The sequence below is a fragment of the Homarus americanus genome, unplaced genomic scaffold (genome assembly GCF_018991925.1).
Source record: "Homarus americanus isolate GMGI-L3 unplaced genomic scaffold, GMGI_Hamer_2.0 scaffold11628, whole genome shotgun sequence".
Lineage (NCBI taxonomy): Eukaryota > Metazoa > Arthropoda > Malacostraca > Decapoda > Nephropidae > Homarus > Homarus americanus.
Window position 1 is genome coordinate 777,716 of NW_024754732.1, and position 17,936 is coordinate 795,651.

A 17,936-nucleotide genomic window follows, 5' to 3' on the forward strand; every position below is an offset into this window, starting at 1 on the left:
TGGATAAATAAGGAATAATTTGCCTGGAACCTAAAATAGAATTTTAAACAATCTATTTATATACCCGAGTAGGCGAGGGTTCTGTACACAACACTACCGCCTCTGGTGGTTAAGTTACCAACATAGTGTGTTATGTGGTCAACCTCCAAGTGTACCTCTTCACCAGTCTAATAACAATAACAATAGGGCTATGCTCTTGGCCTCCAAATCAAAACAAGAAAGAACTGGAGTCAATTGACAGAGTAAATTAATGTTATTTCAGGTAAGTATTCGTCCATTGGCTGTCCTCAGATTTTGGTAAGAATACGAGCATGTTCAAATTGATTCAGCATGTACAGTACTGTATAATTATAGACCTTGATACAAACAGTGCAAATATACAACAATGTGCCAGCAGGTACAGTATAAACGACAATGAATATTTTGCCCTGACTGGCTAAATTCCTACTAACGCTATTTTACCGTGAGTGCACTCTGATTGGCTAATCGTTCATTACCGGCGAACAATGCGAGAATGGTATGTGACCGTGACTGACAGCATTTGGCATTTATTTCGCCATGAGTCGATCATTGTGTAGCTATAAACATACTTAACCAGAAGGAGTTGCTCGATGTGTTTTTTCACAGATGTTCTTGTCATTATAAAAGAAGTAACATTTACTAGAACCTGACCTCATCAACCAAAGAAACCTATCTAACCTTACCTAACTTCATAGCTGGCTGGGCGGACTCCAAGTCATATTAAGCTGAAAGTACTTAGGCAACGAGAAGGCACTCGCAGTAAAATAGCATTTGTAGGAACTTAGCTGGTCAGGGCAAAGTATCCACTACATACAGTAACATGCAACGGTAAACTGTAACTTCTCCACCTTGATTTGGTCAAGGATAACCCAATCAAGTCACCAGTCTACATATTTCCAGTAAAGCCTTTACTGGAAATATGTTTGTTCCCTCACGCATAAGTAAATTATTTTTTGAGTCTAGTAATTTAATAACATTCTTTATTATTACAAATTTATCTGGGTTACTATTTATTCACGAGTGAAATTTATGGTTAACGTTCTTGTTTAATTGTAGTTTTGAGTGAGTTAAAAGTTCGGTATTTTCTTTCAAGTACAGTGCTGTACTTAATTTAGTTTACCATAGATTTTAATCCGTGACAGCTTCATATAACAAACAAAGCATAATTAAACTAAGTCAACCCACTTGTAGTTGAAAATTCGTCCTTTGCCGCGCATAATGTCAAATCGTCGGTGGCCTGGGGTGCCACCGAAGGTATGAAGGTCTGTGACGATGCCTGATAAATGCGCCTTATCGGGATGCATATCAAATTACAGAATACATGATAAAAGTTTGATACTTCATCGATTTCCAAAGGATGAAAAACAAAGAAAAAATTGGATCTTATTCTCCATGCTGCAAATATATAAGGTGCAACAGGAGGAAAGGTAATACTTGAGAGCCATTGGCAGGTTTAAATTTAAGCTCCCTAAACGTTCAGCTAGAAAACCGGATTTGGAGACAAGTACCTATTTGTTGCTTGAAACTGTTGTATAGCCTTATCATCTGTAATATATCTTGTGGCCATATTGATAAATTGAAAACCTCTACACATATATACTTGTATTCACTGATTTACTGTAATAGCTTGGGGAGAGAGAATGATGATAATTATAATCATTAACAATTTCTTTTATTTTCTTTAACTATTTTATTTAATTCTTGTATTTCTTCCCCCCCAAAAATTATCCAACCTTACCTAACTTCCTAGCTGGGGGCTTTGCCACCCACACTCCCTGCCATATTACACAGAAAGAACTTACCAGTACAGGTATTATGATATCTGGTATGAATGAATGGAATTTTGTTTTAGCGTCATGGTGTAATTTTAAATTTTTTTGTGGGCGGAGAGTATGCTCGGACTGAGTGGATTGGTTGTAGACAAACACAGCAAACAACAGCGCACACTGACTCGGCAGATCTTTTGGAGGGAGTATTTACGGTAAATAATTAATTTCTTAAATTACAAAGCACATAGAAACGTCATTTTAGTGTACATTAATATGATAGTTTTTCACCTTGTTTTACCCTGCAATTTCCCTCATCCTGCCCTGGCCACTACTGGTAATTTATGATCATAGAGAATAACTAAAAAAATTTAAATATAATTGTATAATTAAAATAACAAGTTGTTGCCTCCTTTAAAACACTTGCTATAATGATAAGAACATCTGCGGAAAAAATAACAAAATAGAGCAACTCCTTTATCTTGTGGTTGCGGCGTTCTCATAAATTACCAAAGTTTTTATCAGACATACATTTGGTCCGTAGTTGACATCTTGTTCATGGCTTTCCAGTATTCAAAGTATCTTACTTATTGGGTAAAGATATGACAGTACAAGAAGCCACTAAAATTCTCAACAATTTTCAGATGCAGGATTTAACTCAAGTCTTACCATAGAATAAAATACAGTATAATACAATATACCTCAAAGATACAGTAACATTGGAGTACAGTACAGCATCATGGACAAACTTAAGGACAAGGTTCTCAAGGCTGGAGGAAAACTCTCCTGGCAATGGCTCAACAGGACCACAAAACCTGTTACTCAACACCAACAAGGCAGGAATGGAAGGTAGGAACCATAGTTGAGTTGCCCACATTTTGAGTGTTGTCTTTTTAGTGTTGATGGGTACTGTACTTTATACTTCACAAGGTATATCTCATTTGTTTTGAAAACTCTGCTATACTCTATATAGTGTTCATAACGAAAGAATCTTATGTATCAGCCTATCACTACATATGTACAATATTTTACTTTCTCTTCACTTATCCCCTTTCCCACTCTTTCTTTAATCTACTGTTTCACTTTTCCTCCATGTTTCCCTCTACCCATTAACACCTGCTTGATATATTAATCCCTTCACAATGGGAATATTTTATTTGGCCAATGCCAGACGATTTTATTCAGAACAGAAGGAAGGCTGTACACAAGGGTTTAAGTTTATATGACTAAATACAGTGATTGGCCAGACGGTTTCTTCACCATTGGATAAATTGTACTGTACAATACTCTTTTTATATAGTGATAATAGATAATGGAATCAACCTAAGATGTCTTGTAGTGTAAAAAAATTAAAAAATATATGGATAGATATATAGAAAGTATATTTTCCATACTATTTTACATCATCATCATTATCATCATTTTACGGCCATTTTCCAAGCTTGTGTGGGTTAGCAGTGGTTACCTGATGGCAGCTCTCCATGTTGCATGATCTCTTGTAGTCTTTCTTGTCAGGTTCCTAACTCTAATGTCATTTCTTACAGACAAAAATAAATTAAAATTATCTTTGATATACTGTACACAGTAATCAATTAATGAATTATATAAATGAGGGACACAATTATTCCTTTAAAAAATAGAGAATATTAATTTACATGCTTAATGAATTTATGTAGGTACTGAATATTTCATCTGATTATGACTTCATCTAAATACCTATTTCTAATGTAAATACAATACCAATATGTTCTTCAGTATTTTGATGTTGAATTTCGCTTGCAGGTTTAGACACCGATAAAATAAACGAAATAATCAAGAATGCGTCTATGGGATCACGGTTTTATGAGCACAAAGAAAAACGTCAACAGCAACTTGATATTAAGATATCCGAGATGAAGCAAGAGGTTGCAGCCTTTACTGAAGACCAGATCAAGAAAGCAACTCTTCAGGTATATCTCCAAAAGTTCCAGTCAATATACAGGTAGTCCCCAACTTATTACTGACTCGACTTACGTCCACCCGCACTTACGACCGCCTCAGTCGTACCAAAATGTGGTCAAATTATGTATTTTTGAGTCCCAAAGTCAGTATACAGACAAAATTTTCATCTGTAATTCACTTTAAAATGGCTGGCAAGCTTAAAAGTGAGTGTTTTGTGGTGCCGAAAAGAAAAAGAGACCCAAATTTTTTATTTTCTATGTGTTATTGAAGCATTTCCGACTTACGACCATTTTGACTTATCACCTGGATGTCGGTCCCTAACCCCGTCGTAAGTCGGGGAGTACCTGTAATGGACTTCTCTCTCCGTATGATCAGTTAGATGGAGGTTTTCATCTAACGGAACCTCGATATAATGGTTGTTCCTCTCCCTATAGTCCGTTAAATAGTTTTCACTTTACTCAAGTCAAAGCACAAAATCTTCACACCAGCAGTCCACTTCATATTTATATAATTATGTACACACACACACACACACACACATACATACATATACTAATACATGTCTATTATTATGTCTCCTTTATGCAGATGGATCAATTAGTTAAAGACCTGGAAATGAGTCGTGACCTAAGCCAGACCATTGTACACGTTGATATGGACATGTTCTATGCTGCTGTAGAGATGAGAGATGACCCCTCATTAAGGCAAGTTGAGAGATGTTAACGTAGTATAGTCAACTACAAAAGTCTTTTTCTCCCCCGAACCATTATCCTTGAGATTCAGGCTCAAGAATCTAAAGCATTTATGGACAGAATAATATATCAGTCTACTGCTTCGGGTTCACGAGTCTGAATTTTGGGGTTCATGGTTCAGGGGGAGAGGCGAACAGACTTTAGTACAGGTAGTTGACTGTACAGTATTACAACCCAAGACAATCTCAATTCTAAAGTTGATATTTGTAAAAGTGTTTGAAAGATTCAGCATCACATCAGGTTTTATGATATGATTTGTTTTTCAAGTGTGAGGTGAATGTATGATTCACATAACAGTTTTTGTAATTTGTTCATTAAATAGCACAGTTTTTTTCCTTAAACACTTGTGTACTGGGTCGCCTATGAGAGAATAAAATGTTTTGGCATTAGTGAAATAAGATAATAAAAGTGGCATACCTGTAGTGAATGGGCTAATAAGAGATACATTTTTCAGGGATAAGCCAATGGCAGTAGGAGGAATGGGAATGCTGAGCACCAGTAACTATAGCCTCGTAAGTTTGGTGTGCGGGCAGCAATGCCGGGCTTCATTGGCAAGAAACTTTGTCCTGATCTTGTTATCGTTCCACCAGATTTTACTAAGTATAAAGAAGTGAGTAAAGATGTTCAAGAAATATTTTCTCAGTATGATGCCAACTTCTGCCCCATGTCCTTAGATGAAGCATACCTCAACATTACTGAATACATGCATAAATATGCTCATCACTATGGTTTTGACAATTTGGAAGGTGAGTTTTATGCTTCCTGTTCCATTTTGTTTCCATACTGTACTAGTTTTGATAATGTGGATAAACATACAGATTTATCAGTGCTACTGTAGTGTGCGGTTTAGTCTACCCAACCCTTACCTAAAATTACTAAAATACTAAATTACACATAACACTTTGATAGTACACATTCTAAAGTATTGGATAAATTGTTGAATGCACGCTATAGCTAGTGTAAATATGTTGTACATTACACGCTATAGTGTAATTATTCTTGTAGTATCACTGATTCATCTTACATCACAGAAATGTAATTATGGCTTATATAGAACAAATGCTGATAGCATTTTGCTTTTATCAGTTCAGTATAGAGTACTGTATATAAAATGCAATTTGTGAAGATATCTCAAGACCAACCATCACTTCATCAACAGATTGTGGCTATAGAGGCTTGTCTGAGGCAATAGTAGCAGAAATGAGACAAAAAATATGTGACAAGACCCAGTTAACAGCAAGTGCAGGTTAGTGTAGAATACAATCTTCTCACAGTGAAAGAATTTGGGTTTATGTGTCTCTGTACCATGGAGAATTTTATATTTTCTCATATTCATGTAGTACAGTTCAGTTTAGTCATTCAGCAAGGAGAATTAACATCATCATTGTCATCATCATCATGTTGTAAGAAATTTGATTCAATCTTACACTTAACTTGTTGGTGACTGTTGATCAAATTGCCTTACTGTTTACCATTGTTGTGTACCTACACTGTCTTGGCACAGAGGAAACTGTATAATCACACAGCCTATGTGCACCATACCTACATTGTCTATTTTTATGTTGAATGCTATACCTGCATAGTTTATATACATGCCTATCTAATTGTAAACCAGTAGGGCAATTTTACTGAATACATATTATTATGAAGAAATATTTCTTGCATTGTGAAATAAAGTCTCAAATGAAATAATATAATACAATTTTAAAGTGTACAAATTCATTTTTATACTTGTTTATGTCTGTTCCAGGTATCGCTCCCAACACTCTTCTGGCAAAGGTCTGTAGTGACATGAATAAACCCAACGGACAGTTTTACCTTCCGCCTGATCGTGACCAGATTCTCACATTTATATCTACACTTCCCATACGCAAAGTGAGTGAGTTTAATACACATTCTCCAATAGAGGAAATGACATAGATACTTGGTAGAAGAGCAGTACAGTATAATGTAGATGTAATGAAAGAAGGAAGTTGTGTTTTTTGAGTCATATTTTGTTATGTGATACTTCTACTTCACCTTTCCTTGAATGCCATCATTACATGGTGAGGTGTGCCAGCCTCTTATTCTCTGGGTACTTTTAACATAAAGTATATATAATTACAGGACTATTTTTCATTTTAGTATACTGTAACATAGCTCTTCATTCTATACTCAGCTCACATCATTTTGTGTAATTTTAATGTTTCATTTTAATTATAGTACAGTAATAGTAATGTATAAATATTTGTTACAGGTGAGTGGTATTGGCGATGTGATGGAGCAAAGCCTTCATGCCCTGGACATAACTGTCTGCTCACATTTGATGATGAAACGTGGTCTTCTCAAACTCCTCTTCTCTGACATCAGTTATAACAATTTTATGAATATTGCTTTGGGTTTGGGTCACACCAGCCTGGAATCGTGGTTGGAAAAAGATCGCAAGTCGATAAGCACAGAAACTACTTTCCGAGACACTGCAAATAAAGTTTCACTTTTTAGAATTGTCGAGGAACTGTGTAATCAGTTGGCAGATGATATGAAACAAAAGGAAATTTTAGGAAAAGCTTTTACCCTGAAGTTGAAAACGTCTGATTTCCAGATCAAGACTCGAACGCAGACTTTGCCAGATCATACTTGTGCATCTGATGTTATGGTCTTTGATGGAGACTGTTGCAGCATGAAATGAATGCCTCAGCACAGCCTCTGTCTCTGCGTTTACTGGGTGTACGTTTGTCTGGTCTCATGAGTTCGTCTGAAGTTGGCCCCAAACGTCAAATTACTCTCACGCAAATGTTCTCCCAATCTTTGAAACCTAAAACCAGTTCATTTACTGCAAATGAAATGAAGAAGAAAATGGTTGGTGACACCTCCACTCACACTAGAGAAATTCAATTGAATATGAAAGATACACATCAGCCTGATATTACTGCTAGTGGCAGTACTATAACATCATCAACTGTACAAAGTACAACTAGCATAATGTCAAATTCAAAGAAAACTGTGAATGCTACTAAAAAGAGCAGCGTATCAATTGAAAACTTTCTTTCAAAATCTCTGGTAAGTTTAGACACCACAAAATCAGAATATCATGAATGCCCAGTGTGTGGGAATCAAATAAAAGTTTCTGATTTTACATATTTTCTTGTTCATGTTGACAGGTGTCACGAGGCAAATGTTGATGAGCCCAGTGCACCAACAGTACCACTTGATGCTAAAAGAGATAATGATATACAAATTTTAAGAATAATATCCACATCTAAAGAAGAAAGAGATGTTGAAAAAGTAGGAACTGTAAGTGGAGAAGTACACAGCATGCATACTGGGCCAAAAAGCAATGGAGGTGCCACTTATAATTATGGTGATGATGAACATGAGGAACACTCGGAATTCTCACATATTTCAGAAGCTGTTGCACCAACCAGAGAGATAAGTAAACTGATGTCAGGAAACCAAGTGCATGAATTTGAATGTCCTGTATGTAACCAGAAGCAACTTAATACGTTAAGAGCCTTTAACAAGCATGTAGATGATTGCCTCAGTGGTAATACAATCAATGAAATAATGCAACAGGACTCAACAGTGTCAGGACCATCCAGTAGTACCCAGTCTACTTCAAGATCTGGTTTTGTCCAACCAAACATAGCTACAGAAGGTAGGAAACGTAAAGGAAACATTTCAGAAGCTGGAGAGAAGAAGATGAAATTAGAAAGTAATGCCTTTCATAAATACTTCTCTTCCTAATAATTACCTGAATATTAATAGGATCTCTGTTGATTGGAGAGCTGTGATTGATACACTCGTGTAATAAAAATAATAATAAATCAGTAAAATTGTCTTACAGCTTTACAGTTGGATAGACATGTATATCAACTATGCAAGTATAAAGTTCAGTATAAATATAAACAGTTTACATAGATGAGTATATGGTGTACAGTCACCATAAAACTCATCGCCTCTCCCCCTGAACCACCAACTCCGAGATTCAGACTCATGAATCAGAAGCATTTATGGACAGACTCATCCATTATTGTCTACTGCTTCAGTTTAGGAGGAGAGGAAACAGGACTCTTGTGAGTGACTGTACACATATACCTACATTGTCTATATTCATGCTAAACTGTATACAGTAGTACAGTACAGTACAACAGTGGTAAACAGTAAGGTAATTTGACCAAAGATAGCTGACTAACCTGTCAGCTGCTTATTTCTAGAAGGAACTTAAAGAACATTTATTTTCTAATTATTATTCTCTTTTATATGTTTACTATATAGAATAAATATGATTGTATTATGAAGTGACATAATTGTTCATCAATGTTTTAAATATTTTGTACTACAGGTATATATAATATATATTATAATATGAGATACAGTACATGTGTACATGTTTTATTTACCTTAAGTAAAGGTTAAAAGGTACATAACATTCAGTGTCTTGCTACGAAATTGGATGAATCTGGTGAAGTGAATCAAAATACAGTACTGTAACATTTTATCATAAGATGAATTTCAGGAATACAAAAGATAGTCAGATGATAATGTAAATTCTTTGTATCCCTTGACTGTTCACAGCTGCTTAGAGTGGAAGTGTTTTAGATTTAGGGTCAACAAGTGGCAAAGTTCTCTCCTTGTTTCTTTTCCATTGGTCATCTTAAATTTGTCTTACTTATATTTGCCTTGATGTCCCAGCTCTTCATTTCCCTCTGTTTTCTCGAGTAAGTGAAAATAGCAGTTCAACCTTCATTGAAGAGCACAAACCAGTGCTGTACTTATTATTATATACTATGCAGGTACTATTTACTTTACCTACCTCCAAGTGCACCAGTTGAATGGGATGATATGCTTGAATTAGTTGAGTCTAATCCTTCCATTCATCATACAGTACTGTACTTGGCCATGTCAGTAGATGTTAAACATTATGGGACGACTCATCTGTTAACACAAGGATATAGGCTTGTATGAGATATGGAAAAAGAAGTAATGGTAATGGTGAGCCGGCATTTGGGTCAAGGATGTTTGCCATAGCCATGGTTAGGTTAGGTTAGATTAGGTCCAAACAAAACGTCCCACAATCAACGGTAACGGGTGGTTGGCTTGCTGACTGCTTCAGGGGGTAGCGTCTCTGCCGTACGTGAGCTCCAGGTCTGGCCCGGACGGTAACACCTGGTTTAGTCCCTGGCCCAGGGCATGGGCGAAGATCAGTGGTAAAGCCAACAGCAGTGAGGACCTTAGTTTCCAACCGGCAGTAGAAGACATGAAACAACACCTAAGGCACTTCACTGCCATAGAAGTGGATGGAAATAATAAACGTTAAGCTTGGGCCACTGCTTGAAACTGGGATTGGTATCATCAAGGACATACAGCTGGAAGAACACATTGCTCATAATAATGAATCGCAAGCCTCTTCAGTCTCAGACCAGTGTTAGTGTGACCCCCACAAGTGAAACATGACAGTACAGTATCCTGTAGATATAACAAGTGGACAAGGAGTACAGGACAGTATTACAGTACAGTACAGTACAGTAGTACAGAACGATACAGTTTAGTATTACAAAATTTACAGTCGTGGTTAAAGATACAAGTGGTGAAGAACTGTAATAAACATGGGAATAGGAATGTGGGATTGTGTCATGGTGAAGGAGAGAAATTGGTGGATACTGTGGCTGGATATAAAGTTGACGTGTGTTGAAAAGACAATGATCTGGAAAAAAATTCAAGGGTTACAAACTGTATTGCTGTTGGGAAAAATCAAGGAGGAATGGTGTAATACTTAGAGTTGAGTTGCGAGGAAGAGGCAGCCACGTAAAAGAATAGAAAACGACAAAATATCCCTGACAGAAGAAGGAAAGAGAACAACTAGTAAAGAAGTGAGGAGATAAGTGGGTAGAGTGAGTTGGGAAGCAGCACAGAGTTGGTAAATCAATGAGTGGTTGAGAAAACTGTAAAGATAAATGATGAAAAAGCAGCATCCCCAGTACAGATAGATCCTGATCAGACATGGAGAGTGGGACTTCCATATCTTACTGTTCAGAGGGTAATAAGTGTGTTGTAATAACACTTGGAGAAAAACATCCATCACTGGAGTTATAATTATGTATGGTGAGTAAAGATTTTTTCCATACTGTATTCTGTCTCTAATGTAGTATATATTTATGACCTGTTAAACTAGATAATTATTGAGTTTCCTGGCACTCTGCTATTATTTACTTGCATAGAAACTTTACTCACTTCTCTTGTAACTTTCCTTATTTACCAGGTAAACTTCCCCACACACCAGTTATCCTAACCTACGGTTATGTAACCTAACCCAAGAGTATACTGTACAGTAGAATCTAGAATCTTGAGCTGAAGAAAATTTTACAATTCTAGATGTTCGTAAATTTTACAGTGGGAGTTTCTCCCTTGATAGTCTATCAGGTGAGGCAATCTAAAAAATCAATCCTGCCCTTGATTCGAAACCCTGCCTTACCTGCCTGTAGTGAAGGCTTTCATTGATAAAATATTTTTTATTTTCTCCACACACACACACACACACACACTTAGTACAAAGTTAGGACACATTCTAACTTGATCTAATGTAATCTCTACCAAGGAGATAAATTACCATTTGAGCGATAAGTTTTGGCTGCTTTGACGCATAAAAACAACTTCCCCTGTGTGTGAGTGAGTATCCAGGTGATCTCGGGAGACGTGACCCCGTGACCTGACTTCCCGGTCCTGGGGGCGTTGCTCACAAACCCACCTCCATTTGAGGTTAATACTGGAATGTGTGTCTGGATCTTGATAATCCAGATTCCAATGTAGTATTTTCTCTGTGCTTAAGTTACTTTAAAGATACGGCCAAGCTTTTGTGTGAGTGCATGTAGGTCCTTATATATTGGTCTGCCTGTATGCCTTATATACTGTATATAACAGTAGTTACAATTTCGTGACGTCACACTGGTGCATGACGTCCTTTGAAATCAGTCAAATATGTATTTTACCAAGGGATCGCTACGTCCGGGTATTCATGTTACATGAGCAGTAAGAGAGGCAGACTTTGCCTAAACACTCTATTAGTCATCAATATTGACGTATCATCGCACTATTTCTTAATATTTAAATTTCGGAGATAGATATATGGCATATATCCACAAACACGCACACATACAGTACACACACATTCTGTGAAAATATGTTTAATAAATATAATATAAATATATACATTGCGTGAATCAGTGTAACATATTGTATTTTTTACACAGTTGTGACATGATGTTCGATATACAGTATATACATTTATGCAAATTCAGTGAAGATATGCTCGATATATACACATTTTAAGTACTGTACATATATTCTATAAATAGAAACCATATCTTTACCTCTCTCTGGCGGTCAGGTCACGACAGATAACTAATGAGGTGACCCCTGCAGAACCGCGCTCACTTCCTGATGAGTGATGACCATTGAACTGTTCAGTTGCCTTCCAACACTCAGCTGATCAGGATGGACGGAACAAGTGTCGTCCTCCTCACCTTGGGGTTGTGCCTCGCCTTACAAGTTACTGTGACAGAGACAAAAGCGATCAACAATATAACAAATCTGAAGCAGGTATGTGATGTATAACTTCGGATTTATAAACTGTACTGTATAGGTTGTTGGTGTCTGGGGTATGGGAATGATTTAATAATTAATTGGGTATTAATTCTGTTCCTACCATACCTACCCTCAGTGACGGATTAAGCTTAATAGGGTCCTGAGGCACAGATCAACTTGGGGGCCCCCTACCATGTACAGTATATATATATATATTATATATATATATATAAATATAAGTAAATCACTGTAGTGCAAGGTGATAGAGTGTTATAAGGAAATTTGTGTTGTATTCACATCTTCAGGTGAGTACAGACTCACCCTGAAGATGTGAATTACACGAAAGGCCTGAACTTCGTGCTTTTTCCTTGTGGTTATATATATATATATATATATATATATATATATATATATATATATATATATATATATATATATATATATATATATAGCAAGAACAAAATATACCCAAATTTATCAATGATTTCATCAATATTAAACTTCTGCAAAATAACACATTCAATGTTCATAAGAGACAGAAAATTGAGACGTTGCCAGGACATCGTTGAACGAAGTTCATGTTTTATATGCTTCAACTTCGAGAATGTTTGGATTTGGGGGCCCCTTAGAGTCGGGGGGCCTGAGGCCAGTGCCTCAAGTGCCTCATGGTTAATCCGGCCCTGCCTACCCTAGTTCTGTTACAACCACACCTACCCTAGTTCTGTTACAACCACACCTACCCTAGTCCTGTTACCACACCTACCTTAGTTCTGTTACAACCACACCTACCCTAGTCCTGTTACAACCACACCTACCCTAGTTCTGTTCCTACCACACCTACCCTAGTTCTGTTACAACCACACCTACCCTAGTTCTGTTACAACCACACCTACCCTAGTTCTGTTCCTACCACACATTACCCTAGTTCCGTTACAACCACACCTAGTACAACCACACCTACCCTAGTTCTGTTACAACCACACACCTAGTTTTGTTCCCACCACACCTACCTGGTTCTGTTCCTACCACACCTACCCTAGTTCTGTTACAACCACACCTACCCTAGTTCTGTTCCTACCACACCTACCCCGTTCTGTTACAACCACACCTACCCAGTTCTGTTCCTACACACCTTCCTAGTTCTGTTCCTACCACACCTACCCTAGTTCTGTTACAACCACACCTACCCTAGTTTTGTTCCTACCACACCTACCCTGGTTCTGTTCCTATCACACCTTCCCTAGTTCTGTTACAACCACACCTACCCTAGTTTTGTTCCTACCACACCTACCCTGGTTCTGCTCCTATCACACCTTCCCTAGTTCTGTTACAACCACACCTACCCTAGTTCTGTTACAACCACACCTACCCTAGTTCTGTTCCTACCACACCTACCCTAGTTCTGTTACAACCACACCTACCCTAGTTCTGTTCCTATCACACCTTCCCTAGTTCTGTTCCTACCACACCTACCCTAGTTCTGTTACAAACCACACCTACCCTAGTTCTGTTCCTACCACACCTACCCTAGTTCTGTTCCTACCACACCTACCCTAGTTCTGTTCCTACCACACATTACCCTAGTTCTTTACTACCACACCTACCCTAGTTCTGTTCCTCCCACACTTACCCTAGTTCTGTTCCTACCACACCTACCACAACCACACCTACCTAGTTCTGTTACACACCACTGTTCCTACCACACCTACCCTAGTTCTGTTCCTATCACACCTTCCCTAGTTCTGTTCCTACCACACCTACCCTAGTTCTGTTACAACCACACCTACCCTAGTTCTGTTCCTACCACACCTACCCTAGTTCTGTTCACCACACCTACCCTAGTTCTGTTCCTACCACAACCTAGTTCTTTTACTACCACACCTACCCTAGTTCTGTTCCTCCCACACTTACCCTAGTTCTGTTCCTACCACACCTACCCAAGTTCTGTTACAACCACACCTACCCTAGTTCTGTTACTACCACACCTACCCTAGTTCTGTTCCTACCACACCTACCCTAGTTCTGTTACTACCACACCTACCCTAGTTCTGTTCCTCCCACACTTACCCTAGTTCTGTTCCTACCACACCTACCCTAGTTCTGTTCCTACCACACTTACCCTAGTTCTGTTCCTATCACATCTACCCTAGTTCTGTTCCTACCACACTTACCCTAGTTCTGTTCCTATCACATCTACCCTAGTTCTGTTACTACCGCACCTACCCTACGCTAGTTCTGTTCCTACCACACCTGCCCTAGTTCTGTTCCTACCACACTTACCCTAGTTCTATTGGGTTAGATTAGGTTTATACTGAACCATTTGACAAGTACTGTTGTCTTCATATACCAGTTCAGCCATGCAGTAATGAGTGAGTTAAATGTATATTATATGGTATTATCAAGAGTTTTCTGTCTGCTAAGGTGAGTAAACCTTAACAGGAACCTCAGACTTGACTCACAACTATTACAGTATCACACCTATCCAGGCGCTGCTGAATAAGATGACTGCTGAGGAGAAACACCACTTTTTCGGTGACGTCCCTGACCCAGTGTTCCACCTGGTGACACCCAGACTCTTCCCCTACCTTAGTGCTGACAAACCCGACCTTGTGAGACTTATCATCAGGTCAGTGAAACACATAAACATGTTGACAATGAAATGTAACAAAAAAGTTCATGCACTCTTCATTTAAGGTGGACTGTAGTGGGAGGTGGAGCAGGAGTTGGTTGGTTAGTTGATAGTTAACAGATCAACAGTAACAGAATCAAGGAACTCTGCCAACATCATCAGATAAACTGTTACTGATACTTTGATCATTTTATAACGAGGATAATTCTTTTGAACATTCACTTCTCACTGATCACTTTTCCCCAATTTTTTGGTAATTTTGTGATCACGAATTTATATCAAAGGGATTAAAAAGAATTGTAATGTTAAGATAATATTTCCAAACATTATCACCAATCTAGCAATAAAATCATCCTTGCCTCACAGCTCACCGGACTTGAATGTGGATGCTGTGTTAGCACCATCGGAGGGCCTCGTAGCACCCCACCTGGCCGCCGGGATATATTTTGATGGGGAGTTGGTGGAGTTCCCCTCAGTCCTCTGCCATTTTCGTTCCTCAAATGCCACTCATGTCATCAGTGTCAATAACTGTGATGGTGAGGGCTTGGTAAGTCACAACATATTGTTCTTATTGACTGTCTTTTTTTCTCTTCTTCCTAATTCAGTGAAATGATACAAGTTTTTGTAACCTAACAGTAAACTGCATTTTAATTTGGACTATATCGAGATGAAAGTTCATTGTATCAAGGGTCAGTTAATGTGAAAACCCCACCTCACAGATTATGTGGAGAGAGAAGTACATTATACAGTATAGAGGTTTCACTATGCAGTATATACTCATTTTATTCCTCCAGGACGGCATCATCGTGACCCCAGACCAGTTGGCCACAATCCACTCTTTCCCAAATCGTCTTCGCTACTTAATACACGAGCACATCCCTTTTACTAGCTCACTTGATGGAGTAAGTGATGAGGAGAGCTCTTACCAGTACACTACGACTCCAGGCGGCAATGATGGACAGAACACTGGCACTGTAAGTACAGTACAGTACAGTATATATTCTTCAAGATTGTTATCATTGTTATATGGCTACATTGTCTACTCCCATTATGTCTATCTCTGAAAATGTCACATATTGTACTGAATTTCCAGATTGTCTGCTGTCAGTTAATGATGACCTAACCTAACCTAATGGGAGTAGACGGGCTGGGATGTTACTCGGCCATTTTCCAAGCCTGTGTGAGCTATCCACGGTTACCTTACTGTGTTTACCATTGTTGTATACCTGCACTGTCTCAGCACATAGGAAACTGTATACAGTACAGTACTCCCACGGCCTATTTTTTACTTTACTTTTATCCTCTTCGCCACTGATCGGCTTGTTAGCCGCTTGGGCGATCGGTCACGTCTCTGTCACGCATCGGTGTCTCTGTCACGCACTGTTGGCAAATACTGGGCATGCACCGGCTCCTGAATGTACCTGAACCTGCCCCAGTGTTGGTCAAGTCTTCTCTTGAAAGAGCTCACACTCGGTGCCGTCACAACACTCTCTGGTAGATTGTTCCAAGAGTTTACAACCCTCACTCCGAAAAAGTTTGCCCTCACGGTTTTCTGGACTTGCGGCTTCTTCAATCTTGAGCTGTGACCCCTTTTGGGGCGAGCGTCCGCCAGCTCCAAGTAAGGACACTCAACTGAGTAGTGCCCCCTGAGATGCTTATACACCTCAACTAGGTCCCCCCTTGCCCGTCTGTAGTATAAGCGAGGCAAGTTCAGGCGCTCCAATCTCTCAGGGTAGCTGAGGTGCCGAAGTGCAGGCACCAGTCTGGTGGCCCTCCTTTGAACATTTTCAACTAACTGACAGTCCCTAGCATATCTCGGGGACCAGATGGGGTGACAGTACTCCTGATGGGGAAGCACTTCACTCCTGAAGATCGTCACGAGGGACGGACCGTCTAGATATCTGAACGACCTTCTTATAAGACCCAATAATTTATTTGCCTGATTTACCTTCTTCTCACAATGGCCCGAGAACTTCATCTCATTGTCAACATACACACCTAGGTCCTTCTCACACACAGTCTCAACTTGTGCATTTTCTTCATCCCGTTGGGACATATGATACGCCTCCTTACCGTTGGTACGCCCCAGGTGCATCCTCTTACACTTCGTGACATTGAATCTCAGCAGCCATTTCTTCGACCATTCCTGGAGCCCACAGAGGTCCTTCTGCAGCTCTTCACAGTCCGCTTGGTTCTTAATTTCCCGAAATAACTTGCCATCATCGGCAAACATTTGTATGGAGGAGTGTACAACGTCAGGCATGTCATTTATGAAACAAACAAACAACAGCGGGCCCAATACACTGCCCTGTGGTACCCCACTTGTTACAGGTACAGATGACGATTTCGTGCCATTAATCACCACACACTGCTTGCGGTCATGTAGAAAGTCTTCTATCCACGCTGGAACATTTCCCCGAATTCCGTACCCTTCCAGTTTGACTTTCAGCCTTTCGTGGGGTACACTGTCGAAAGCCTTGGCAAAATCTAGGTAAATATTGTCGATATTACCACCTCGTTCCAGAATATGGGTCCAAATATCCAATACCTTGAGCAATTGTGTTAAGCAAGAGCGCCCCGGCATAAAACCGTGTTGGCAATCTTTTACAAGGTTGTTTCATAGTAGATGTTCCATCGCGGCATCTCTGATAATACTCTCAAGTACTTTACATATTATGCTGGTCAGGCTCACCGGTCTATAGTTGTTCGTGGAGTGACTATCGCCCTTCTTGAAGATAGGACTCACATAAGCCACTTTCCATTCACTGGGGACCATTTGTTCATCCAGGCATTTACAAAACAGGATCTTCAGGGGCTCTGCAAGCTCGTTGCACAGCTCTCTTAGCACTCTATGTGTACCGTATACCTACATTACTGTATCTATATTCCTGCTGAATATAGATATATACTGGACAGTACTCTCCCATATAGTCCATTAATTAGAGATATCTCTGTACTGACCATTAAATATATACCTTCTTCAATAAACAGGAGGAAGATTATAGTCTACACATCTTTCACGTTTCTCAAAAAGACGAAGTACCAGTCCATGGTAGGAGACGACGGGAAGCAGAGGAGGAGCAGAGAGAGGATACCGTGGTGTGTGCTACAGGGCGTGAGTACCTTTAACCCCTTGTGTACAGAATATTGCATCAGTCTACTGCTTCGAGTTCATGAGTCTGAATCTCAGGCTATGTGGTTCAGGAGAAAAGTTAATGGACTTTAGTAGTTTACTGTACATGTTATATATGTTACTGTTACAGTGAT

At 39.0% G+C, this 17,936-nt stretch overlaps 2 protein-coding genes across 4 annotated transcripts in view; both read left to right on the forward strand.

Annotated features, from left to right (window-relative positions):
• Window positions 1–96: 96 nt before the first annotated feature.
• LOC121856063 (DNA polymerase kappa-like) lies at window positions 97–8,823 on the forward strand. The gene is given in 10 exon segments (XM_042351347.1): window positions 97–297; window positions 2,432–2,636; window positions 3,570–3,736; window positions 4,317–4,432; window positions 4,935–4,984; window positions 4,987–5,226; window positions 5,640–5,726; window positions 6,231–6,355; window positions 6,717–7,113; window positions 7,116–8,823. Coding segments are annotated over 9 exon segments (2,277 nt in total). The 5' UTR covers window positions 97–297; window positions 2,432–2,629; the 3' UTR covers window positions 8,204–8,823.
• A 705-nt stretch (window positions 8,824–9,528) lies between these two features.
• The window catches only part of LOC121856100, a 44,664-nt gene continuing 36,256 nt past the window's right edge, over window positions 9,529–17,936 (forward strand). For 2 of the 3 annotated variants that reach the window (XM_042351417.1, XM_042351418.1), the window contains exons 1-6: window positions 9,529–10,561; window positions 11,844–12,055; window positions 14,527–14,666; window positions 15,036–15,216; window positions 15,464–15,643; window positions 17,661–17,784. In XM_042351417.1, the coding sequence (XP_042207351.1) occupies window positions 11,951–12,055; window positions 14,527–14,666; window positions 15,036–15,216; window positions 15,464–15,643; window positions 17,661–17,784 (730 nt within the window). In that variant the 5' untranslated portion in view covers window positions 9,529–10,561; window positions 11,844–11,950. Of the gene's footprint in view, window positions 10,562–11,843; window positions 12,056–14,510; window positions 14,667–15,035; window positions 15,217–15,463; window positions 15,644–17,660; window positions 17,785–17,936 lie in introns of those variants that run through there. The other variant, XM_042351419.1, reaches the window with a different exon arrangement.